At 43.0% G+C, this 25257-nt stretch overlaps 2 protein-coding genes across 2 annotated transcripts in view; one reads left to right on the top strand and one right to left on the bottom strand.

Annotated features, from left to right (window-relative positions):
* Nucleotides 1-8370: 8370 nt before the first annotated feature.
* The window catches only part of CHRM5 (cholinergic receptor muscarinic 5), an 81966-nt gene continuing 65079 nt past the window's right edge, over nucleotides 8371-25257 (bottom strand). Inside the window, exon 2 of the mRNA XM_032261341.1 lies at nucleotides 8371-10807. Coding sequence (XP_032117232.1) covers nucleotides 9133-10731 — 1599 coding nt within the window. The 5' untranslated portion in view covers nucleotides 10732-10807 and the 3' untranslated portion in view covers nucleotides 8371-9132. The remainder of the gene's footprint in view (nucleotides 10808-25257) is intronic.
* Nucleotides 23529-25257, top strand: part of AVEN (apoptosis and caspase activation inhibitor) — a 167559-nt gene continuing 165830 nt past the window's right edge. Inside the window, exon 1 of the mRNA XM_032261342.1 lies at nucleotides 23529-23933. Coding sequence (XP_032117233.1) covers nucleotides 23682-23933 — 252 coding nt within the window. The 5' untranslated portion in view covers nucleotides 23529-23681. The remainder of the gene's footprint in view (nucleotides 23934-25257) is intronic.

The following is a 25257-nucleotide window of genomic DNA, read 5'->3' as shown; positions in this document are numbered from 1 at the left end:
AATATTCTTACTTTTCAGATAAGGAAACAGGTTAAACAATTTCCCAAGCTCATCAGTGGGTAAGTGGTCTTAATCTAGAGAAAACTGTTAACTACTTTCTATAGTACTGCTCTCACATGCTAAACTGAAAAACAACATTAATATACCCATCATCAACACATGACATATATCTCTTCCAACCTGTCCAGCCTCCCCCTACCTCTGTTGGCATGATCTAGGGACTTGCCTCTCTCCTTCCAGACTCTACTTAGAGAGAAAGCAGTGGTATAGTCAAGAGAAATTGACTTCCAAGAGAAAGAAGTTGTAGTCCTAGTTTCTGGTAACTGGAGTTTTAAACACTAATCTTAAAGATGTGTTTAAAAAGCAAATCTGAAGGGGTCACTCATCAGTTAAACCCTTTATTGACTCTGATGGACTTCAAGACAAACATCTTTTGTCCCTGAGCACAGTTCCTTCAGACTCACTTCTTTCCACTTATATATCTTGAATTATTCACAGTTCCCCACTGAAAACTACATGCTTTCTCACCTCTGAGCCTTTTTGAGTATCTCTTCATCTCAGCTCTCCACCCCACCCCTATCCTGTCCCCTTATCAATCTCTTACCTCTTTTTTTTTAGGACTTTCTACAGAAATCTTCCAGATGCTCACGAGGGTCAGATAAGAGCCTTTGTCCCCCTTCATGCCTGTGCTTATCCTATTATAGCACTCATTTTCTGGGATTACTTGTCTACTTCTCTGATTTTCCTACCTGCGTGCTAGGCTCCTCGGACTGTAAAGCACTAGTAGTACAACAGTCCTGTTCTCCCGGAAGGGTAGGAAGAATATTAATCTCTCCTCTAAAATAGTTCTGGGGTGGCTGCCATACGTACAGCTCTATCATATTGTTGGGATTCTAACTCAAATAATTAGACACGGATAGAGATCAGAGACCCATGGTGAATTAAGTTTCTACTTTTTAGGGAATCATAAGGATATTAAGAATACAGGAAAAAAATCTCAGGTATGCACATACTTATTTAGTACTGAATATATTGTGAAGTACCTATGCCATGTACGTGCCAAGAGCTGTTAAGTGAGGGGACATGATCATGAGCACAGTAAGCATCAACTCTGGCTTCAGAGCTGAGCATTTAGTGGGAGACACAGACACTGAATCAACTAAACACAAGTATCTAATGAAAACCTTCATAGATGCTACCAAGAAAAAGTCATTTGTAAGCTCATAAATGGGGAACCTGAATGGGTGGGTAGAAGGCAAATGTAAGAGCACTTCCATTAGAAAGTGTCTTATAAGTAAGATTGAAAGACTAGGAATTAACCAGGCTGAGGCTGAAAAGAGGGGAACAAGAATGAGATGCTTTCTAGTCTGAGCTGAAGGTGGGCGGGCTTGGAGGTTGGCTCTTGAAGGAACTGAAAGAACAGTACAGCTGGAGAGAAGAGAGGCGAGTATCTGGAAAGGTAGGCAGACATCGCCTGGTTGCATTGCAGGCCTGAATTTGCCTTACCTTCTGGAGGACAATACCCTGATTCTCTCTGGAAAAATCATAAGGGAAGGCCTGTGTATGGTGTTTAGTGTGCTTGAGACAATGAGGTAGAACTGAACACAGGTTGGGAGCCAGGCCAACTTGGGTTTGAATCTTGTGAGTAACATGGTGATGACTATGGCTAATGACCATTAATAATAAGGCAGCGAAGTAATAAGGCTCCTTTTAATTATTACTATTATTTTGAGACAGAGTCTTGGTCTGTTGCTCAGGCTAGACTGCAGTGGCACAATCTCAGCTCACTACAATCTTCGCTTCCTAGGCTCAAGTAGTCCTCCTGCCTCAGCCCCCCCTAGTAACTAGGATTACAGGCATGCGCCACCACGCCTAGCTAATTTTTGTATTTTTAGTAGAAATGGGGTTTTGCCATGTTGGCCAGGCTGGTCTCCAACTCCTGACCTCAGGTTATCCACCCACCTCGGCCTCCCAAAGTGCTGGAATTAACAGGCATGAGCCACCGTGTGGCCTATTCAATTACTCCTATGACTTCCAATCACTTCTAGTTGAAGCCTAGAATTATTATTCACTTTACTAAAGGATTCACTATAAGCTTCCTTTAAATAGTTCCCCCTAATGCACCTAAAATAGATGTGATTGCCCTAGGCAAATCACACAATTCTGGAGAGACCCCCTCTTATAGAGACCTGAACTGGGCTGTGACTGTCTGTGATCACCTGATCGGTAATTAGATTGCCTAGCTGGTGATTCTTGGATATAAGAAGATGGTGAATAATATGATCTGGCTGTGTGTCCCCACCGAAATCTCATCTTGAATTGTAATCCAAATTGTAATTACTCCATGTTGTGGGAGGGACCTTGTGGGAGGTGATTTGATCATGGGGGTACTCCCCACCATGCTGTTCTTGTGATAGTGAATTCTAACGAAATCTAATGGTTTTATAAGGGCTTATTCCTCTCTTCACTCTGCACTTCTTTCTCCTGCTGCCATGTGAAGAAGGACATGTTTGCTTCCCCTTCTACCATGAGGCTTCAATTAAACTTCTTTCCTTTATAGATTACCCAGTTTCAGGAAGTAATTTTTTTTTTTATTTTGAGACGGAGACTTACTCTGTCACCATGGCTGAAGTGCAGTGGCGCAATTGTGACTCACTGCAACCTCCACCTCCCAGGTTCATGTGATTCTCCTGTCTCAGCCTCCCAAGTCGCTGGGACTACAGGTGCATGCCATCATGCCCAGCTAAGTTTTTTGTATTTTTGGTAGAGACGGCATTTCACTGTGTTGGCCAGGATGGTCTCGATCTCTTGACCTTGTAATCTGCCCACCTCAGGCTCCCAAAGTACCAAGATTACAGGCGTGAGCCATTGCACCGGGCCTAATACAGGTGGGAATGGGATGGAAGGGATAAAGGGTAGAGTGACACTTCTCTGAGTGTATCTTCTCATATAGTTTTGATTTTCAACCATAATAATATTTTACTTATTCAAGAAAATGAAATTAAATAAACAGTTATGGGGAAATCTCTAAAATTCAACATAAACAGGAGAAAACCTAACTGATTTCAAATGAACAATATAACTGCACTGAATGAAAAAAAAATAACAAAAGCAATTATTGAGCATAGTAATTTGAGTATATCCCTTCCATCTGAAGACAAAAAAATTATAAACAAATCTTGGAACTTTACTTAAAAGGTTGGTGTACTTAAAATGTTGATCAATATTAACATCACCAGTAATGAGACAGACCATCATTGCCTCCCAATGTGATGCACTGAGAACATAATAACACATTTGTGATATTCTTGCCCCCCCCAAAACAGTTAAATTCAATCTAATGAGGAAATAGCAGATAGCCCCAAACTGATAAAATTGTTTTTATTTTATTTATTTTTTGAGACAGAGTCTTGCTCTGTCGCCCAGGCTGGAGTGCAGTGGTGCCATCTTGGCCCACTGTAACCTCCACCTCTCGGATTCAAGCAATTCTCCTGCCTCAGCCACCCAAGTAGCTGGGATTACAGGTACCTGCTACCATGCCCAGCTAATTTTTGTATTCTTTGTAGAGACGGGGTTTCACATGTTGGCCAGGATGGACTTGAACTCCTGACCTTGTGATCTGCCCACCTTGGCCTCCCAAAGTGCTAGGATTACAGGTGTGAGCCACTGAGCCCGGCCGAAATTATTTTTAAAAATAGGATTGTAGATGCTCCTAAAAAATGACCATATTGTGAAAGACAGAAAAGCCTTAGACAGATTAAAGAAGTCTAAACATGACATGACAACTAAATTCAATGTGTGATCCTGGATTACATACCGAACTGGAAAATAAATTTTTATAGTGAACATTTACAAGTTTTCCAAATAGAAAAAAACTAGTAAAATTTGAGTGTGGACTGTAGATTACTTGATAACATTGTAGCAAAGTCAGATTTCCTGATTTTTACATTTGTATTGAGGTTATGTAAAATTATCTGTTTCTTCTGAGCTGGGTGGAGTGGCTCACGCCTGTAATCCCAGCACTTTGGGAGGCCGAGGCAGGCAGATCAGCTGAGGTTGGGAGTTCAAGACCAGCCTGACCAACATAGAGAAACTCCATCTCTACCAAAAATACAAAAAATTAGCCAGGTGTGGTGGCGCACTCCAGTAATTCCAGCCACCCGGGAGGCCGAGGCAGGAGAATCGCTTGAACCCAGGAGGCGGAGGTTGTGGTAAGCCGAGATCATGCCATTGCACTCCAGCCTGGGCAACAAGAGCGAAACTCCACCTCAAAAAAAAAAAAAAAAAAAAGTCTCCTTCTTCTTAAGAAATATACATTCTAAGGTCAGGTGCGGTGGTTCACGCCTGCAATCCCAGCACGTTGGGAGACCAAAGCGGGTGGAGTGCCTGAGCCCCGGAGTTCAAAACTAGTTTGGACAAAATGGTGAAACTCTATCTCTACAAAAAGTAGAAACAATTATCCGGGCGTGGTGGCATGCATCTGTAGTCCCAGCTACTTGGGAGGCTGAGGTGGGATCACCTGAGTTGGGAGGTCGAAGCTGCCACTCCAGCATAGGCAACAGAGTGAGACCCTGTCCTGAAAAAAAAAAGAAGGAATACACACTCAAGAAATATTTAGCAGTAAATTGGCAAGATGTCTTCAACTTACTCTCAAATGGTTGAGGAAAAAAATGTGTGCCCACAAACATACACATACAGAGAGAACAGGCACAGACGTGGCAAAATGTTAAATGCAGAATGTGGGTGAAAGACATTAGAAGTTTTTCATATTACTCTTACAACTTTTCTGTAAATTTTATGATTTCAAAAAAGCTTTGTTTTTAATTGCTTCTAGCTTCTTTGACAGACTTATTTCCCCCCTTCTTGTCTCAATCTGGGGTCCTTATTGGACAAGGATTTACATAATTGGTATGGTACAGTGGCTCACGTCTGTAATTCCACTACTTTGGGAGGCTGAGGCAGGTGGATCACTTGAGGTCAGGAGTTCAAAACCAGCCTGGGCCACATGGTGAAACCTCGTCTCTACTAAACATACAAAAAATTAACCAGCGTTGTGGCGGGCACCTGTAATCCCAGCTACTCAGGAGGCTGAGGCAGGAGAATTGCTTGAACCTGGGAGGCAGAGGTTGTAGTGAGCTGAGATCGTAACACTGCACTCCAGCCTGGGCAACAGAGGAAGACTCCATCTCAGAAAAAAAAACAAAAACAAAAACAAAAAAAACCAAACCAAAAAACAGACTTTACATAAACTTGAACTTTACTAGTAAAATGACCTGGGGGAGATGGAAATTAGTATTAAATGGGAATGAAGTGACTGGGGCACCAACTCTTTAAGTAGTTTAAGAGGAAATGCTGCTGCTCCTTTTGGTGTAGTCTCTACCTGGTAAAGGACGGTGGTTTGAGGTCTGCCCCACCTCCCTTGTCCCAGAGGGAAGGGGAAGCGTTTTACTCACAGATCTCTTGTCATTATTATTTAATCTTAGTTTGGTCATTGGTAACTTAGAGGAAGAGGGGAAGCACAAAAGGTAGCAAGAAGGACATGTACCCATATTGTGTATCAATTCCAACCTTCTTGAAAGGCCAGGCCAGGCAAATGTGTGTGGGAACTCCAATACAGATGGATCTAACAAGCTACACTGAAGCCATTTTCTTATTTAAATGCTCTGCATTGGACTGCTCTGTGGATAAATTTCTTTAATATCTATAATAGTGCTAGTACAATACAGAAAAGCAGCCCAGTCCCCATAGCGTTTGCTGTAATTCCAGCATTTACAGTAGACAACTAGAGATACTAATCCAGAGGTTTGGGTACAGATTTCACAATTACAAAGAGCTGGCATCAGCATTGTCTTCAAAGGATATTCACCAAAGGAGCAAAGCAAAGGCCGGATATATTGACAAAATGCTTTGTTTAACCAAAAATTGAATGGAAAACAGATTCCCTGACAAGCCATCAAATCCAGAGCCATGGAGAAACAAATTACAATGATAGCAATGTAATAGCATCCAGTAGTAACTAGCCTAAGTTGTACATAGTTTACCATAGACAAAGCCTGGAAGACTGGGGGTACCCAAGGCCTAAGATCTCAAGTCAGGCCATGCACCTCCCACCAACCCACCCACCAGGTCCCTGTAGTTTACAATTGGGTCTGTTCATTCTGAGGACCCCATTAGAGCCCCTATTCTACAGAAGTCTAGTTGTCCCTAGTAGGTTGGAGTATTTTTTGTCTATGTCAAGGGGCATAAGTAGTTTGCAAAACTGGCTGCTTTCCAAAGCCAAGAAGGAAGCATCAACCTCTCTCTCTCTCTTTTTTTTTTTTTTTGAGGCAGGGTTTTGCTCTGTCACCCAGACTAGAATGCAGTGGTATCATCATATGATCATAGCTCACTGCAACCTTTAACTCCTGGGCTCATGCAATCCTCCTGCTTCAACCTCTGAAGTAGCTGGGTCTACAGGCACACACCACCATGTCCTGCTAATGCCCAGCTATTTAATTTTTTTTTTTTTTTGTAGAGATGGGGTCTCGCTATGTTGCCCAGGCTGTTCATGAGCCCCTAGGCTCAAGCAATCCTCCTGCCTCTGCCTCCCAAAGTGCTGGGACTACAGGTATGAGCCACCACACCCAGCAATAGGCTTCTTAATCAATTTCACAAAAGGTGAACAAAAAAGGCCAAGTCCTAACCAAGAGTGGAATATGCAAAGAGTGCCCTCAGTGGCATCCTTTCCTGGTTTGTGTTCTTTTGTTTAAATTAGCTTGTTTCACTCTCAACTGTGAATGGTGAATGCCCAACGTGGGCTTAGAAGCCTATTTTCATAAAGGGATTTTCATCTTTGTCAGGAATCAAAGCCTTAAACGAAAAAACTCAACTATTTATTTGGAGCTGGTGGAGCAGGTTTGCTCATGAAGTCACACCCAATTGGCATCACATAGGCATGAAAGCCTCTGTGATGGATAACTGAGCCGATTACTATTCCCACCAAATTCTTGGCAAGTGTTAACCTGCCCTTTACAAAGGCTCAGCAGATATACTGCTTCCAAGATGTTTCATGTCAATGTCAAGTACCTGTAGGGGAACCGGTCCTGTCCTGCCCTAGATTCTACTACTGTGAAGCCTCCTTGGGACATCCTGTGAGAGGCTGATTATGCTCTTCAGTGGTAAGCTCTCCCATACTCAGGTACAGATCTAATTCCCAGGACAACTAAATCAGCTATTTTTCCATCCTCTTAGCAAATGAGACTGAAAAGGACCTGGCCTACACTGAGACGCATGAAGTCTGGCAGTCTTTAAATCCAGCTGCAGATGTAACCAACAGGTTAAGGAATGTCTGACAGGAGTGCTTCATCTTTAAAATCCTTGTTGTGTACCACACTACTGCTTCTTTGTGGACCTTTGTCCACAAAAGTCCTTTGATTCAGTTTGTTTATGTACACTTAGAGATTTCAATTAAATGTGGTTTTTAATAAACCTCATGCTCTAATGCATGTTAACTTTTATTTTTATGCTTTACTATGACCTACACTTTGTTTTTAAAAATGAAGCTTTCAGATTATTTTTATCTTCATTGCACCCTCAAGTGTGCTTTTCTGGCCTTCTCATTTTTGACTGAATTTGGAGAGAAATGAATAAGTCATTTTTAGGCCCTGACTTGAAGGACCTATAAAAAAAGAAAGTCTTGGCCGGGCGCGGTGGCTCACGCCTGTAATCCCAGCACTTTGGGAGGCAGAGGCGGGTGGATCACGAGGTCAAGAGATCGAGACCATCCTGGTCAACATGGTGAAACCCTGTCTCTACTAAAAATACAAAAAATTAGCTGGGCATGGTGGCACGTGCCTGTAATCCCAGCTACTCAGGAGGCTGAGGCAGGAGAATTGCCTGAACCCAGGAGGCGGAGGTTGCGGTGAGCCGAGATCGCGCCATTGCACTCCAGCCTGGGTAACAAGAGCGAAACTCTGTCTCAAAAAAAAAAAAAAAAAAAAAAGTCTTTCCACTCCCATCCCACCATGCAGCCCTCTGCTTGGAGGCAGCACAGTGACCTGCTTATATATTGGTGTAACTGGGCATCTGAACGAGGGAAATTGGAGGCTGCAAGAGGGCTCTGGAAGAAGTTCAGAAGCAAATTTGTTTTCCACATTTTGCTCAGGTTTGTTCTGTGAAGAGATTAGAAAGCAAGATATCTGAAAACAATGTAAGAATCTTAATTCCATAGCCTGGAGAAAATCTTCCGCCAGTGAAGGGCCCTTACACAATTAGTCTTCCTAAGAACAGAGCATACATAAATAAGTGGGTTCAAATGGGCACAAAATAGAACGCACAATATTTGTTTAGATAAAAGAAAAAAATTTCCGCCAGCAAAAGCTAAAATAACTGCTGCGGAGACTTGATCCAGCTGTATTAGCAGAACAGAGACCCCTTTAAAGCACTGGGTATGACCAGGTTTCAGTCCTTCCAGATCCTGGATTCTGAGAGAAAGGATGGTTCCCTGGAGACCACCATGAGTTCAATAAGTATGAGGAATTGATATTGGATATGAAAGGGAAGAGCAAGACCTTCACTCAGATGTAGGGAGAGGAAAACAAACCACAGTATAGACCACATAATAGCTGCATAATAGTTAGTGATCAGTTTACGAAGATATTCTTAGAAGCCAGTTGAATATCAGCCTTGTTAACAAGTGACACTGATGTCCATTCTCCTGGTTCTCACTGGCACAAGACAGCTTCATAGACACATACATATTGCACAAAGTTCTATGATAGATTTCCACAGGAAAAGGTTTCCCCCTGGCCCCTGCTGTTCCCCACAAAAGGGACAAAAGTTCCCTGAGTCACTGTTCATTGTTACCAAGTGTGCTTCCCCTGTGAAGGGCCATGAGCCTATCCCTTTACTTCATTGGCAAATTCCAGTGGCATCAGGTGGCCTTGGTCATAGGCAAGAGTCATTTAATATGACAGCAATTGCTGCAGCTGTGATTCCTTCCTTTTAGCAACAGACCTTGAGCCTTTACAAAAATCCTGAAGGACTCAAAATGAGGTGTCTTCTTTTTGAAAATATACAAACCAGAATCAGCTTGCTCATTCTCAGAGGATGTTGACTGTGGTCATTGTTCTTTTGAGATAAGTTGTTAACTTTTCAGGGCAGCTTGCTGTTCCCCTGCCAGTATAGCTTCTCTTCCACTTTTTTCTTTTTCCATTGGCAGAGAAGCAGCATCTTAAAGGTCTTCCTGAAGTTTCTGTTGCAGAGGGCATAGCAGATGGGGTTGACAGTGCTATTGACATAGCACAACCAGTAGCCCAAGTGCCACAGGGTAACTGGGACACATTTGTCACAGAAGGTAGAAACCAGGACCATGATGTTATAAGGGGTCCATGTGATGATGAAGGCCAGGAGAATGGCACTCAGTGTCTGGGCTGCTTTCCTCTCTTTGACTAGGACCATTCTCTTTCGTTTGGTGATTTGGTGGCTGAGATTGGGACTGAGGCCTTTCGTTGAAGGTTCCTTGGCCACTGGGAAGGAGCAGGGCATGACTTTCACTTTGTGACAGCCATTGTTGGTCTCCTGGGTCCCATCAGCTTTTACGACCAATTGGAACTTATAGGCCATACATTGCTGACTCTTGGGTCTATGAGCAGCTGCTGGAGACAGAAAGTAGTTTGGGGAGTCACAGTCATTTTTATCAGTTTGACCTTTCACAAAAGTTTCCTCAGCCTCTTCACCACTGAATTCTTCCCCTGGGCTTTTCTTGCCCTGACTCTTGTAGACCACTTGGAGGACAGGGTCAGCAGCAGGCTTCTCCTCATCCTCTGAGGAAGGATAGCTGCTACAGGTGGTGAGCTGCTCGGCTTTGGCCCAGTTGGTGCTTGGGCCAGTGGCTTGGGATGGCTTCCCAGTGACGGAGGTGCTCCTGTGGGAGGATGACCAGGAGGCCTGGTTCCTTTCCCTCTGGACCAGGGTAGGTCGAGGACAGCGAAAGCAGGATCTGAATAAAGCCCTATGAGCTGGCTTTCTCTTCTCGGCTTTGGTCACAGAGACAGAACCCTGGAGGTCAGCCAGGTCCTTGGTTCGCTTTTCTGTTTCCCGGTAGATTCGGCAGTAGAGGATGGTCATGACAGAAACAGGGATGTAGAAAGCAGCAATGGCAGTGCCAAAAGTGATGGTGGGCTCAGAGAGAAACTGAATCTGGCACTCATCCGGTGGAACTGTCCGCTTCCCAACCAGGTACTGCCAGCAGAGGATTGCTGGGGCCCAGAGGATGAAGGAGATCAGCCAGGCCAAGCCAATCATGACGCCAGCCCTTTTTGGAGTACGCTTGGCCCGATATGTCAAGGGTCTTGTGATGGAAAAGTAACGGTCAAAACTGATCACCAGAAGGTTCATGACAGAAGCATTGCTGGCCACGTAGTCCAGTGCAAGCCAAAGGTCACAAGCCAGACTCCCGAGAGCCCAGCGTCCCATGAGGATGTAGGTGGTGTAGAGGTTCATGGAGAAGATCCCAATGATGAGATCTGCACAGGCTAAGCTGAGCAGGTAATAGTTGTTCACTGTCTTGAGCTGGCTGTTCACTTTGAAGGAGATCATGACCAAAACATTGCCCACAATGGTGATCAGGCTTACCACAGCAGTCACAGCCGCAATGGTGATGACTTCCCACAACCTGTGGCGCTCCAAAGGCTGGTGATTTACTGGGGTGCCATTGACGGTGGTTGCATTGTGGTAAGAGTCCCCTTCCATCCTGGTGCAAAAATTTCACATTAGAATTGTCTTAAATTCTAGGCTGTTTTCTATTTCAGCTCTTCTTGGACAGCATCTGGAAAAGAGGGAAACATATTAGTTCCACACACCAGTATGACTTTCTTGTCCATCCATTGTTTATAGTTTCTAACAGAATGTTAAATGTGTCTGCACACATATGCAGAGCAAGATGCTGAAACTTCTAAAGTTTGATTACCTTTTTATAATGGCATCCTTTTGCTTTTTATAGTTACCAATGTCGGCCGGGCGCAGTGGCTCAAGCCTGTAATCCCAGCACTTTGGGAGGCCGAGGCGGGTGGATCACGAGGTCAAGAGATCGAGACCATCCTGGCCAACATGGTGAAACCCCGTCTCTACTAAAAATACAAAAATTAGCTGGGTGTGGTGGCGTGCGCCTGTAGTCCCAGCTACTTGGGAGGCTGAGGCAGGAGAATTGCTTGAACCCGGGAGGTGGAGGTTGCAGTGAGCTGAAATCGTGCCACTGCACTCCAACCTGGTGCCTGGAGACAGAGACTCTGTCTTAAAAAAAAAAAAAAAATATATATATATATATATATATAGTTACCAATGTCTTGAGTGCCCTTCTTATGCATAAGGATGCTGCCCTCTTGTGGCAATTTTTTAAAGGGCTGGGAAGATGACGGTAAAGGGAAAGAGGAAAAAAAATGGATCGTTGAGAAGCAGCAAAGAGGGGAAAGCAGAGATGTTAAATCACCTTAGATTGCGAGGACCGTAAGGGCAGACCCTAGCTTTTTAACATCCTGGTGATAAATACCTAAACTGTCATGCACTGGGGAAAAAGTGGTATCTATTCTATAGTCTCAGTCTCGATTATTAAATATTACTGAGGTGCTGTTGTGAGCCAAGACCATATTATACCACCTCCCCCTGCCCTAATGCACAAAGTCCAAGTGCAAACCTGGTTTTCATCTAGGGGGTTTTACATTTGCCCCGGTTGCTGAAGATAAGCACCTTCCATTTTTCTTGGACTATTTGCAATATCATAGAATTGTTTTAGGTTATCATTTTTTCTGATTACAGAGTAATATATTCCTCATAAAAGTTCCAACAATGTCAGAATGTAAAACTTAGAAAGCAAAAGTCTCCTCTAATTCCATCTTGCAGAGGTAATCAATGCTAACAGTTTAGTGTATATTTTGGCATTTTCTCCTATGCATACACTAATAAATATTTAAATACAATTTACCCTATGCACATATTAATACATATTTTAAATGGGTGCCTTTTACTATTTACAATTTGAATTCTGTTTTTTACTTAACAAATGAATCATCGGCTGGGCGCGGTGGCTCACGCCTGTAATCCCAGCATTTTGGGAGGCTGAGGCAGGCGGATCATGAGGTAAAGAGATCGAGACTATCCTGGCCAACATGGTGAAAACCCGTCTCTACTAAAAATACAAAAATTAGCTGGGCATGGTGGTGTGCACCTGTAGTCCCAGCTACTTTGGAGGCTGAGGTAGGAGAATTGCTTGAACCCGGGAGGCAGAGGTTGCAGTGAGCCGAGATTGTGCCATTGCACTCCAGCCTGACACCAGGCAACAGAGTGAGACTCTGTCTCAAAAAAAAAAACAACAAATGAATCATCACAGACAGCTTTAATATCAGTACATCTAGAGCTATCACTTTCATTGTAATGACTATACATTATTTCACTTAATAGATGTACTATAATTAACCCACTGTTGACAAATTTTAACTTTTAAAACTAAAAGGAGGCTGGATGCAGTGGCTTATGCCTGTAATCCCAGCAATTTGGGAGGCCGAGGTGGGTGGATCACAAGGTCAAGAGATCAAGACCATCCTGGTCAACATGGTGAAACCCCATCTCTACTAAAAGTACAAAAATTAGCTGGGCAAGGTGGTGTGCACCTGTAATCCCAGCTACTTGGGAGGGTGAGGCTGGAGCATAGTCTGAAGTCAGGAGGTGGAAGTTGCGGTGAGTTGAGATTGTATCACTGCTCTCCAGCCTAAGTGACAGAGCAAGAATCTGTCTCAAAAAAACAAAACAAAACAAGAACAAAACAAAAAACAACCTAAAAGGAAATTTTCCTTTTGTAGATTAAAAAATCTATGTATCTGATAAAGATTTCAGTGGGTACCAAAGGGTAAATGGTAGAAATTAGGTCTCCTTCCCACCCCTGACTGCCGAGCTTTCAAGCCCCCCTTTTCAGAGGTTACCACTGCTACTGTTTATTTTTCCTTCTAGAGATATATGTACATACAACATATATTTGATAATCTATAACAAATATCACCTTGACATGATAATGGGCAGTAAAGGGAAGAAGATCTTTTTGATGACCCTTAAAATACTCTATGGGGCAATACCTGGTCTGCCTATGGCCAGTCTTGACAGTTTTTTCATAACAGTAACTGACATAAAGATGACAAATTTGTGAAGGGCTCTAGTTTTCTTGGCTTTGCTTTATATTTTCAGCTTAATTTTGAGTGTTTTCATAACACTTCAAATTCAATATGGAATTGAGTTGATGATATTGTCTTGTACGGGAAAGCAGATTCTCCCATATTCCCCATCTTGCATGCTTCTTCACCTCCCAAACTCATGCAGACTAACTGACCTCTGAATACTCCTCTTATTGGTCCCTCTCCATTCCTGTTGCTACCATTTGTTACCTTATACCTATAACTCCTCAGTGTTATCAACATTCTTGAACTTGTTGAAGCAAATTCTAAGGTTGCCAGGCCATTAGGTAGAGATTCCCCAGCATTTGAAAAGACCAAAGTTACTCTACACTGGACAATTCTCCGGGCAAATGCCATCACAGATTGTCTTCCAATGGTGAGATCTAAGCCACACGGTACAAAAAAGGGCCTGTGGAAATTCCTTTCTTCTTTATTCCTTCTTTTCTTCCTTCCTCTCCTGCCCCCACCCCTTAATTATTTGAATGTTCAGTATGTGACGGACTCTAGTGCTGAGGATACCATGGAACAGGCCAATGTCTCTGCTCTTAAGACACAAGTTGGGAATGTAAATAAATAAGCAGACAGAAAGAGCAGGGGTGCAGCATGTCATAGGGGCACCATGAAGGACCTCCAATCTCATTGGGTGGACATGGGAAGCATTCTGAGAAAGAGATCTAAGATTCGAGACATGAAGAATGAATCAGCCGTTGCAAGGCAAAAGGTGGGTGAAGGCTGGAGGTGGTAGTGCCAGAATGTTTCAGACAGGGAAGGGAAGAGCTTGTTTGTAAGCTCAGAGGCAAAAGAGGAGGAATGGAAAGAACATAGCTGGAGCCAAAGAAACCTGAGAAGTGAAAGGTGAAACTGGAGAGGCTGGTTGGAGAAGGAGGGGCAGGAGAGGACCTGAGAGAAGAGTCAGCTTTCTGGAAGAGCTGTGTCAGCTATTTCCAGACTCCTCATATGCTCTGAAGGTAGTCCCAACATCCAGGTGTTAGGGAGCATAAGTCTGGAGAGAAGTAGTAAAATGATCTGACTGCTTGCTGAATTTTTCTAATCAGTTCTTCAAAATAGGAATACATGGTGTTTTGGAAGGATTTAATTTTTTCACTTAATTTTATTAGGTTGTAAGCAATTTACAGATGGTTCTGGGAATTTGGATGTGTACATATTCCTTTGAACACATGTATAACCTGGGTACTTCTTTTTCATCTGTTTCCTCATTTTAAAAAAGGAGGCCAGGTGTGGTGGCTCATGCCTATAATCCCAGCACTTTGGGAGGCCAAGGTGGGTGGATCACCTGAGGTCAGGAGTTCAAGACCAGCCTGGCCAACACGGTAAAACCCCATCTCTACTGAAAATGCAAAAATTAGCTGGATAGGGTGGTGCACACCTATAAACCTAGTTACATGGGAGGCTGAGGCATGAGTCGAGATCTCACCACTACACTCCAGCCTGGGTGACAAAGCGAGACCCTGTCTCAAAAAACCTAAAAAGAAATTGGACTATGGGAACTAACATCCTACATTTCTATGACTATGCATGTTATATTGTGTCAAAAAAACAAAACAAATGTAAGAACTCAGTTGGCTTTATTTGTGATTCTAGAACCAGGCAATTCTTCATTCCGTGAAATAAATGTTCTGATGAGCTGAGCTGACGAGTTTGGCTTTATAGACAGAGAAGGTCTGAAGAAAGCAGAAGAAAAGAACAAGTAGTATATTAGTTACTTCTAGACAGAATAACAGACAATAACTGGCTAGTTAATATTAGGTTACTTCAGGCTACGTGTGTGTGTGTGTGTGTGTGTGTGTGTGTGTGTGTGTGTGTGTGTGTTAGAATTAAAGCAGAGAGACTTCCTTATCATGCTGATTGAAGATTTATAGTGGCCTGTTTGGGAAACTGGCTCTCTTTCTCTCCTGATTTCTCAGGTCACATAACAGCTTGGTTTAGGTTTGGTAACTTGGAACTTTAGCATGGATGGCTCTATTTTTATTTTTATTTTTATTTTTTTTGAGACGGAGTTTCACTCACGTTGCCCAGGCTGGAGTGCAATGGCGCGATCTCGGCTCACCACAACCTCCGCCTCCTGGATTCAGGCAATTCTCCTGCCTCAGCCTCCTGAGTAGCTGGGATTACATGCACACGCCACCATGCCCAGCTAATTTTTTGTATTTTTAGTAGAGACGGGGTTTCACCATGTTGACCAGGATGGTCTCGATCTCTTGACCTCGTGATCCACCCGCCTCGGCCTCCCAAAGTGCTGGGATTACAGGCGTGAGCCACCGCGCCTTGCCCATTTTTATTTTTATTCTGGTTTGTTGGAGCCTAGTTCAAGAGCTTAGTCCAAAAGAACGACCTCCTATAATTTTTTAAAAATTAATAGTGTGATGGTTAATTTTATGTGTCCACTTGACTAGGCTATAGTACCCAGTTGTTTTGTCAAACGCCATTCAATATATTGCTGTGAAGGTGTTTTCAGAAATGATTCATACTGAAATCAGTAGAATTTAAGTAAAGAAAATTACCTACCATAATGTGGGTAGACCTCATTCAATCATTTGAAGGCCTTAAGGGAAGACTGAGGTGCCAAATGAAAAGAGGAATTCTGTCTCCAAATTGCCTTAGAATTCAAGACAGCAGCTTGCCTACAGATTTCAGACGTGCCAGCCCCTACAATCATGTGACCCAATCCCTTAAAATAAAAATAAGTTTCTGTCTCTTTGATAAATGGAATAAGCTTTTTGCTAAAAGGGAAAAGAAAATAATTTACAGTGGTAATATCACCTCACAATCATATAATAATTTGGCATTGTTCAGCCTCCGATTTAAAACCTAGTTCCATTATTTACTGTATGACATTAATTAATTAATTAGAAACAATGTCTTGCTCTATCACGCAGGCTGGAGGACAGTGTCACCATCATAGTTTACTGAAACTGGAACCCCTGGCCTCAAGTAATCCTCCTGCCTCAGCCTCCCAAGTGGCTGGGACTATGGGTATGGATCACCACGTATAGCTCCAACTTACTGTATGACTTTGGGCACATTACTTAACCTGAGTCTCAGATTTTAAACTTTGAAGTGGGGATAAAAAGAGTCTTTACCTTGTAGGATTAAGTATTAAAGTATTTTAAGTATTTAAGTATTTAAGTTTTTTCCCCAACTTTTATCATAATTTCAGGGATACATGTGCAGGAGATGCAGGTTTGCTACACAGGTAAATGAGATAATCAATGTTGTATTGAGCCAGGGCCTGACACAGGGGAATGTTCACTACAAAGTAGCAATCCAGCAGCATGAGCATCAAAATGACTCTTTCCCTGGTAGGAACGAGCCTGAGGCATGGCTATTAAGGGATAAGGTGATAATAAGGCAATATTTTCACGACCACAAACTGGCTCTTTTAGATGATTCATGGTGCTAATGCGGGATTGCAGTGGTGTGATCATAATTCACTGCAACCTCAAACTCTTGGGCTCAAGGGATCCTCCCACATTTTATTTATTTATTTTTTTTTGAGACAGTGTTTTGCTCTGTTGCCCAGGCTGGAGTGCTCCTAGATTTGTTTTTTAAAGTGTTTTTCTTGTCTCTGTCCCCTTCAGTTCAGCTCTGATCTTAGCTATTTCTTGCCATCTTCTAGCTTTGGAATTTGCTCTTGATTCTCTAGCATTTTTTTTTTGTTGTTGTTGTTGTTATGATGTTAGGTTTTTAACTTGAGATCTTTCTAGCTTTTTGATACGGGCATTTAGTGTTATAAATTTCCCTCTTAACACTGCTCTAGCCAAATCCCAGAGAGTCTGGTACTTTGTTTCTTTGTTTCATTAGTTTCAAAGAACTTTTTGATTTCTGTCTTAATTTCATTTGCCCAAGAGTCATTCAGGAGTAGGTTGCTCAAATTCCATGTAGTTGTGTGGTTGTGAGTGAATTTCTCAATCTTGAGTTCTAATTTGATTGTGTTGTTGTCTGAGAGACTTATGATTTCAGTTCTTTTGTATTTGCTGAGGAGTGTTTTGCTTCTGATTATGTAATCAGTTTTAGAGTAAGTTCTGTGTGGTAATGAGAAGAATGCTTATTCTGTTGTTTTGGGGTGGAGAGTTCTGTAAATATCTATCAGATCTGGTTGATTTAGAACTGAATTCAGGTCCTGAATATCTTTATTAATTTTCTCTCTCAATACTCTTGTCAGTGGGGTGTTAGAGTCTCCCACTATTATTGTGTGGGAGTCTAAGTCTCTTTGTACACCTCTAAGAACTTGTTTTACGAATCTGGGTGCTCCTGTATTGGGTGCATATATATTTAGGATAGCTCTTTTTGTTGAATTGAACCCTTTACCATTATGTAATACCCTTCTTTGTCTTTTTGATCTTTGTTGGTTTAAAATCTGTTTTGTCAAAAGCTAGGATTGCAACCCCTACTTTTTTCTGTTTTCCATTTGGGAAATTTCCCCCCAGCTTGACATTTTGTGTCTTTTAATTGGGGCATTTAGCCTATTTACATTTAAGCTTAGTACGCTTATGTGTGACTTCGATCCTGTCATCATGATGCTAGCTAGTTAATTTGCAGACTTTTTTATGTAGTTGCTTCATAGTATCACTGGTCTGTGTACTTCAGTGTGTTTCTGTAGTGTCTGGTAACGGTTTTCTTTTCCATATTTAGTGCTTAATATGGGAGCTATGTTGAAGAGGAGTGGTGAGAGAGGGCATCCTTGTCTTGTGCTGGTTTTCACGGGGAATGCTTCCAGCTTTTGTCTATTTGGTATGATAGTGGCTGTAAGTCTGTCACATGTGGCTTTTATTATTTTGAGGTATTTTTTTTCAATACCTAGTTTATTCAGAGTTTTTAATATGAAGGGATGTTAAATTTTATCAAAAGCCTTCTCTGCATCTGTGGAGATAATCGTGTTTTTTGTCTTTAGTTCTGTTTATGTGATGAAGTACATTCATTAATTTGCATATGATTAACCAACTTTGCATCCCAGGGATGAAGCCAACTTGATCATGGTGGATAAGTTTTTGATGTGCTGCTGGATTTCGTTTGCCGGTATTTTATTGAGGATTTTTGCATCAATGTTCATCAAAGATGTTGGCCTGAAGTTTTCTTTTTTTGTTGTATCTCTGCCAGGCTTTGGTATCAGATGATGCTGGCTACACAGAAAGAGTCAGGGAGGAGTCCCTCCTTTTCAACTTTTTCAAATAGTTTCAGTAGGAGTGGTACCAGCTCTTCTTTGTACCTCTGGTAGAATTCTGCTGCAAATCTGTCTGGTCCTGGATTTTCATTTTTTTCTTTTTTTGGTTGGTAGGCTATTTATTATTGCCTCAATTTCAGAACTCATTATTGGTCTATTCAGGGATTCAGCTTCGTCTTGGTTCAGGCTTGGGAGGGTGTATGTGTTCAGGAATTTATTCATCTCTCCTAGATTTTCTAGTTTATGTGCATAGAGCTGTTTATAGTATTCTCCGCTGAGACTCTGCACAGCTCTGTGTGTTGGACCTAAGGCCCTCGTGGCATGGGCTCATAAGAGGGTCTCCTGTTTCATAGGCTGCAAGGATCTGTGGTAGAAGTGTGGTTTCCCAGGTGGGGTTGCACAATCACTCACTGCTGCCATTGGCTGGAGGTGGGGGTTCCTTTGGCTCTGTGCCACTCCCAGCTGGGCCATTGCCTCACCCTGCTTTTGTTTACTGTGGGTTGTTTCCCTAATCAGTCCCAATGCGAGATCCTGGATATTTCAGTTGAATGTGCTGTATTTGCTCACACCTTTCATTCCTCTCCATGAGCGCTGTGGACTGTAGCTGCTTCTAATCGGCTATCTTGGCCATATTTCACAACTCCACATTTCTGAAAAGCTCCTGAGTATTCTTGATGCTGCTGATCCATGGACCATATTTTAAGTTGCAAGGTTGAGAATGATTTCCTAAGTTCCTAGAAAAGGGGACTGTTAAATTGGAATTTTCCAACTGCAATGCGCAGTAACATTTGAACCCCCCCCCCCCACTGCCTTCCAAAAATCATTTGAGTTAAAAAAAATTTCTTCTGTTTGAAATTAATACAACCAACCTTTACAGTTTTTCTGCCTTCTTTTTTTCCCATTTTTTTCCTGCCTCACTTTCTGGGAGAATGATTTTTCCCCGATTCCTAGGCTGCTGGACAGATCTTTCCACAAAGGGCTTTGGGACATAAGGTAGGTTCCATGGCTGATGGATTAATTTCTTTTGTAGATGATAGTTGAGTATGAAAACTGAGTTTCCAGCCTGAATATTTTCCACAATAAACTTTTTAAATCATTGATTGTGTTTATGAAGGGGTAACTTATTTTTTAGGGAAGTTGCAGAAGCAAATGAAGTATAAGTGGTTATCTGGGAGTGTGGATCCTTTTGAGCTCTTCTCTGATTACTCAAACTTTCCAAGTTCCCATTTTTCATCCCACCATCTAGATTATGTTTATTTTTAGGGTACCACCATTAAGAGAGAGCAGTAATCATCCTAGGTTTATTTTCTACTGCTACGTAAGACAAAGACTCTCAAAGAAATAAAATCCTGTTTCTAACTTGGCCGATTATTTCTTGTGCTTTGCTGTCAATACATTACAAATGAAGCAAAGCAACATAAAAATCAAAGAAGGTACCAAATGAATTCCTTTTCTTGTCAAGTGGCCTTGCCAACTTTCGAGGCTTTTCCTAAGGTGAGCTGAGGCCTTGCTTTTCTGAAACACCTTTTTTTCTGAGAAGCTTTATGCCTGAACCTGTCTTTGCTATTCTTGATTGTTTCTATAGCAACCACAATGGAAAACTTTAATGGCATCTACAATCCAATGATATTGGGACATCATGATAACCAGCTCATACTGTTCTATAGAATATTGATGAGTGGCTCTTTCCCTCCTTCCTTTTCAAGGACAAATCAAGACAAAGTAGGCTTAAAGCACATGGGATACCACTGTGTTAGATATGAGGAAGGACTTCCAGTGAAGGAATGTGTGAATGAATAAGGGAGGTTCTGGACTTGCAGTTTTTGGTGAATATTTTAAAGTAAGCTACATCTAACTCCTTTTGATTGGTAGGATCAAAATGCTGACTGAAGATAAGGTGCTGATTAACTTCTTAATATCTCTGAAGCAATAATATACAGAGAAGGATTTCAATGTGACATGTTCTTGAGAACATACTTGGTGTTCACTGTTGTGCTAGCTGCTGTGGGGCATATAAGAGAGGTATGCATAGTCCTTGAACTGAAAGGGTTCATCTTTATAGCTCTAAGGAAAAGAGAATGTAAGAATAAATTTGAGCTTTTAGACCAAATTCAGGTGACAGAGAGGTCTGTTACTGAGGACATTAAATTACTGTATTGTTATAGGAAAGGAAAACAGGTGGAATTGCTTTACATAAAGGCATAAACTGGACCCATTTAATGCATGCAATGTCCACCCCTGCCACAGCTCTGGGGTTGGCTAGGTGGGTCCCCTTCTGTTGGGAGCAGTACTGTTTTGTTATTCCAGAGTACTGCGAAAATATTACCATTTTCTATGTGGACCATGACATGAAAAAGTCTAAGAAGTATTACCATAAACAAAGTTATGTGAGAATCTGGAGGTACAGAAGCCCTTGACTGTTGCCCAAGTCTTCCCCACAAACCTAAGCCAAGGATTATATGTATCTTTGAATTCCTAAGGGTAGTGTATTGTTCTGGAAGCAACAACGTTTCAAGGAGGAAGGAATAATCAGCTGTATCAAATGAGGCTGATAGATCAAGTAAGATTAGGTTGGAGACCTGGCCACTGGATTTAGTTACATGGAGAGCACAGTGAAAGTTGGTAAGTTGTTTTGGTGAAGTGGTGGGAACAAAAGCCTTGAGGAGTGGATGAAATAGTGAATGGAAGGAGAATTGGAGACAGTGCTATAGATGACTCTTCTGAGGAACTTTGCTATAAAAGGAAGTAGTGAAATGAAGCAGAAAGTGGAATAGGGTGTAGGGCCAAGTTTTTTTTTTTTTTTAATGTTTGTTTTTGAGACAGAGTCTTGCTCTGTTGCCAGGCTGGAATGCAGGGGCATGACCTCGACTCACTGCAACTTCTGCCTCCTGTGTTCATGCAGTTCCCCTGTCTCAGCCTCCCGAGTAGCTGGGACTACAGGCATGCACCACCACGCCCGGCTAATTTTCTGTATTTTAGTAGAGATGAGGTTTCACGATGTTGGCCAGGATGGTCTTCATCTATTGACTTCGTGATCTGCCCACCTCGGCCTCCCAAAGTGCTGGGATGATAGGCGTGAGCCACTGCACATGGCCTTCATTTTTTTTAAAGGTGAAAATATAGCATGCTTGTATGCTAATGTGAATGATTCGTTAGAAGGTAAAAATGATGTTCTGGCGAGAGTGGGAGCATCTGCTGGAGAGATGTCCCCAAGTAGGTGGGCACAGATAAGATCTAATGCAGTAATAGAGGCCTCATCTTGGACTGGGGCAGAGACCTCTCTACACTAACAGGAAGGAAGGCAGGGAACATAGGTACAGATACAGGTAGGCTGGGAGTTGCAGTAACAGCAGCGCTGGAAATTCTTTTCTGGTTGCTTCCATTTCTTCATGAAATAGAAAGTCAACAGTTCAGAGTAAGGGTGGAAGGAGAGAGAAGATACTGTCTTGTATTCTGTATTTTAGGAGTTTGCTCCTTTCATTTTCAGGAGTTCTCTAATCATGACTCCAGCCCTTCAAGTCAAAGTACCCTTATGACCTGATAAGCTCTTCACTTTCCCTTTTCTCCACCAGAGTACAGGCTGTGGATTCTGGGCTGAAAGAATAGCTCATGCCAGAGTCCCTCCCCCTGTAGCTTGCGGGCACCCCTCAGTAGTAGTAGAGAGCTGTTCAAAACAACACAGTAAATAAAGACATCTTTCTGGCCTGCAGCAGTGTTTTCTTGGAAGTTACTTGACATCTGTTTTTGATCCCTTTCTGTAAAATGTGGACAACACTAGCTTACCTCATAGGGCAGCTATTAGTCTCAAATGAAGTTATATGAGAAGTATGTAGAATAGTGTTTGGTGCATATAAGTGTTCTACAAGTGTTACTATTTTTAAGACTGTTTCTCTGGAGTTGACAATCCTTCAATAGTTCCCTCTGCCTGGTAGGCTCCCCTATTCCCGTTTACCAACCAGGCAAACTCCTACTCAATCATTAGGCTTTAGCTCAGGGGTCTATTTCTCATGAAGCCTTGGGTAACCCATTTAAACATAATAAAACTTTTCTTCTTTGGGCCTTGACCTTGAATCTCTCACTGCACTCGGCAACACTGTACTGTACTGTAATCATCTGTTCACAGGACCAGATTATCTTCCTTGTGGGCAGTGAGCTACATGAGGGTAGGGGCAAGGTCTCTTTCTTTTTTTTTTTTTTTTAATTTCAGGACATAGCACTGTGCCTGATGCAGAGTAGACGACTAGAAGCAATGAAAAGTATTAACTATGTATGGATATAGGAAAGAACCAGAAAGTACTGAGAGAGAAGAAAACATTTGTTCTCCTACACTGACATTTTAGCCCTTGCTTTCATTATTTTCATGTGGTTTCAGTACCAAGTTAAAAACTGCTTCCATCCATCTGTGTAATCGATTATGCCCCTCCCTTTTTTCTCCTTGGTCCAAAGAAGGGACTGGAGTGAGACTGCCTTAGAATGTCAGTTCCACCACTACCTACTTGTTCACTTCAGGCAAGTTTTTTTTTTTTTTTAACCTTTCTAAAGCTATTACTTCATCTGCAGAACAAAGGTAACAGTAGTCCCTACCTCACAGAACTGTTATGAGAATGAAATACTCATGTGCTCAATAAATGTGAGCTACAGTAGTAATTTCTACAGAAATTCTGAGGACCTTTAAGCCCCTTCTAGCCATCTCCCAGTTTGCACTGCTCTCTCCCACGTGCTGCAGTCAGCCTCTCACCAGACACACAGTTTTTACATCCACACTTCCTGAACCCTGACTTCAGTATAGTTTTAAAATGATACATATTCATTCCTGAAAATTAAAATGGAAGAAAAAAATTAACTCACTGGAAATCTCAGCAGTTAACCGCTAACATTTGAATCTATTATTTGTTTAGGCCTTTTCTTATGCGAACGCACACATTTAAACTTTTTTTTTCCCCAAAAGTCCATATTATACAAATGTTAAGACCCGTCCTTGCATTTACCACGGTCCCTCCCCCTCCACCTATCTCTGAGGCCTTGAGAACCCCCCCACCGCTGCAGACCCCCACCACTTGCAGCTCCCACCAGTCTGGCCTTCCCGCAGTCCCAGTTCCGGTCCCACCTGCGGGACCCCGGCCGCGCCGCCCTGCCCCGCCCCGCGGCGGCCAGCCTCCATCCCTGGCCCCGCACTCCGCGCCTCGCTGCCACAGGGCGCGGATCGCTCGCGGCTACTCTGTGCGGCCCGCTTCCGGTAGGGCCGGGAGTCTCCGCTGCAGCTCGGCTCCCGCGTGCTCAGCACTGCCAGTGGCGGTCAGATGCAGGCGGAGCTCGGAGCTCGGGGAGGCCGCGGGCGGCGGCCCGGCCGCGACCGGCCCGGCGGAGACCGCCACAGCGAGCGGCCAGGAGCCGCGGCGGCGGTAGCCAGAGGTGGCGGCGGCGGGGACGGAGGCGGCCGCCGGGGCCGTGGCCGGGGCTTCCGCGGCGCTCGCGGAGGCCGAGGAGGAAGAGGCGCCCCGCGAGGCGGTCGCCGGGAGCCGGGAGGCCGGGGTGCCAGGGCCTGCGCACCGGTAAGGGGCGACGGCTGGTGGGGCCGGACCGCGTGGAACTCGGGCAACTGGGGTACGCGCAGCTAGTCAAGAGCCGCCAGCAACCGTGCCAGGCGCGCGCCAGACTAGCGGCGGCGGCGGCGGCGGCGGCGCATGCGCGGGACGTGCGGAAGGTGGCGGGGGCGCGCCTGTTTTGTGCGCTTGGCGTCCCTCGCGGCCTCCGCTCCGCCAGCAGAGGCCGGAGGGCTTTACAGCCTGCCCCGGGGTCGGGGTTAGGAACCCACAGGCCAAGGCCTTGTGTTGAGGCTGCAAGTCTTGGCTGCCCGTGGGGCTGGCTGGGATGTCTGTACGATTAACCACTGTGGGACCGAGGCGCAGCCAGGGCGTGGTCTCTCGGTGTCGAGGCCTTGGAAGCCTTACCCTACAGGACGCCCCTGTTATTGGGAGGGGAGGGAATTTTTGGTCTTTTTCGTTTACTGTCTGTACAGTGCCTCGTACACAGTAGGCGCATAATAAAACAGTTCGTTAAATGAAAGAACGACCCCTGTGACTGGACTCTAGTATTTGGGGGCGGGATCAGATGCATATTTCTTTGTAATATCGTAATTCTCTTTTATTACACCTATATGTGTAGCAGTCTGGGACCACTGTCCTTCGTCGCTTTGAATTTTCAACTTACAAATGGGTGAGCAGTCAAATTCTGAGTTTTAATAGCAATATCATCAGTCTTATTGACACATTCATAGAAAGTTTTCAGAGATTGGAGCAGGGGATGATATATGTGGGAGCAAACTCAATCATATCTCAGCTAAGGAGGTTGGAGGACTGCCTTTTTATGAGCTGTTCTGTTACCTTAACATCTATAGGACAAGACGATCTTTATATTCTGAATTCTTGTGCACACAGATTAAAAAAATTCTTTTTTGAATGAGGCCAAATTTGCTATTACTGAAATATTTACGTCTTAAGGGCATAGCAGATAAGATATCCCTAAAGAGAGTAATTGTATACAACAATACAAAGCTGGGAAAAAAATCATAAAACTTTAAATGTAACAAACTTAAATCTTGTTCGGATTAAGGTAGGTAATAGGCAAAACTTGAATGAGATATAAAAACATTTTTGGATCCGTTTACCTGGTGTTTGAGGAAGGAAATGACAGAAACTAAAGACCAACCTAGTGCCGACTATATATCACATTTTGTTCTTATGTCTGTATTTTATATATATATAATATGTACGTAATGTAGAATTATGTAATATAATAGTATATAATTATATCTGAAATACAATGTATGTAATAATCTTTATTTTTATAGGTTTTTTTTTTTTTTTTTTTTTTTTT

This window comes from Sapajus apella, unplaced genomic scaffold, assembly GCF_009761245.1.
Source record: "Sapajus apella isolate SASKATOON/1434 unplaced genomic scaffold, GSC_monkey_1.0 scaffold122, whole genome shotgun sequence".
NCBI classification, from domain to species: Eukaryota; Metazoa; Chordata; class Mammalia; order Primates; family Cebidae; genus Sapajus; species Sapajus apella.
Note: the sequence above shows the minus strand (reverse complement) of the source record. Positions and strands in the feature narration are given on the sequence as shown.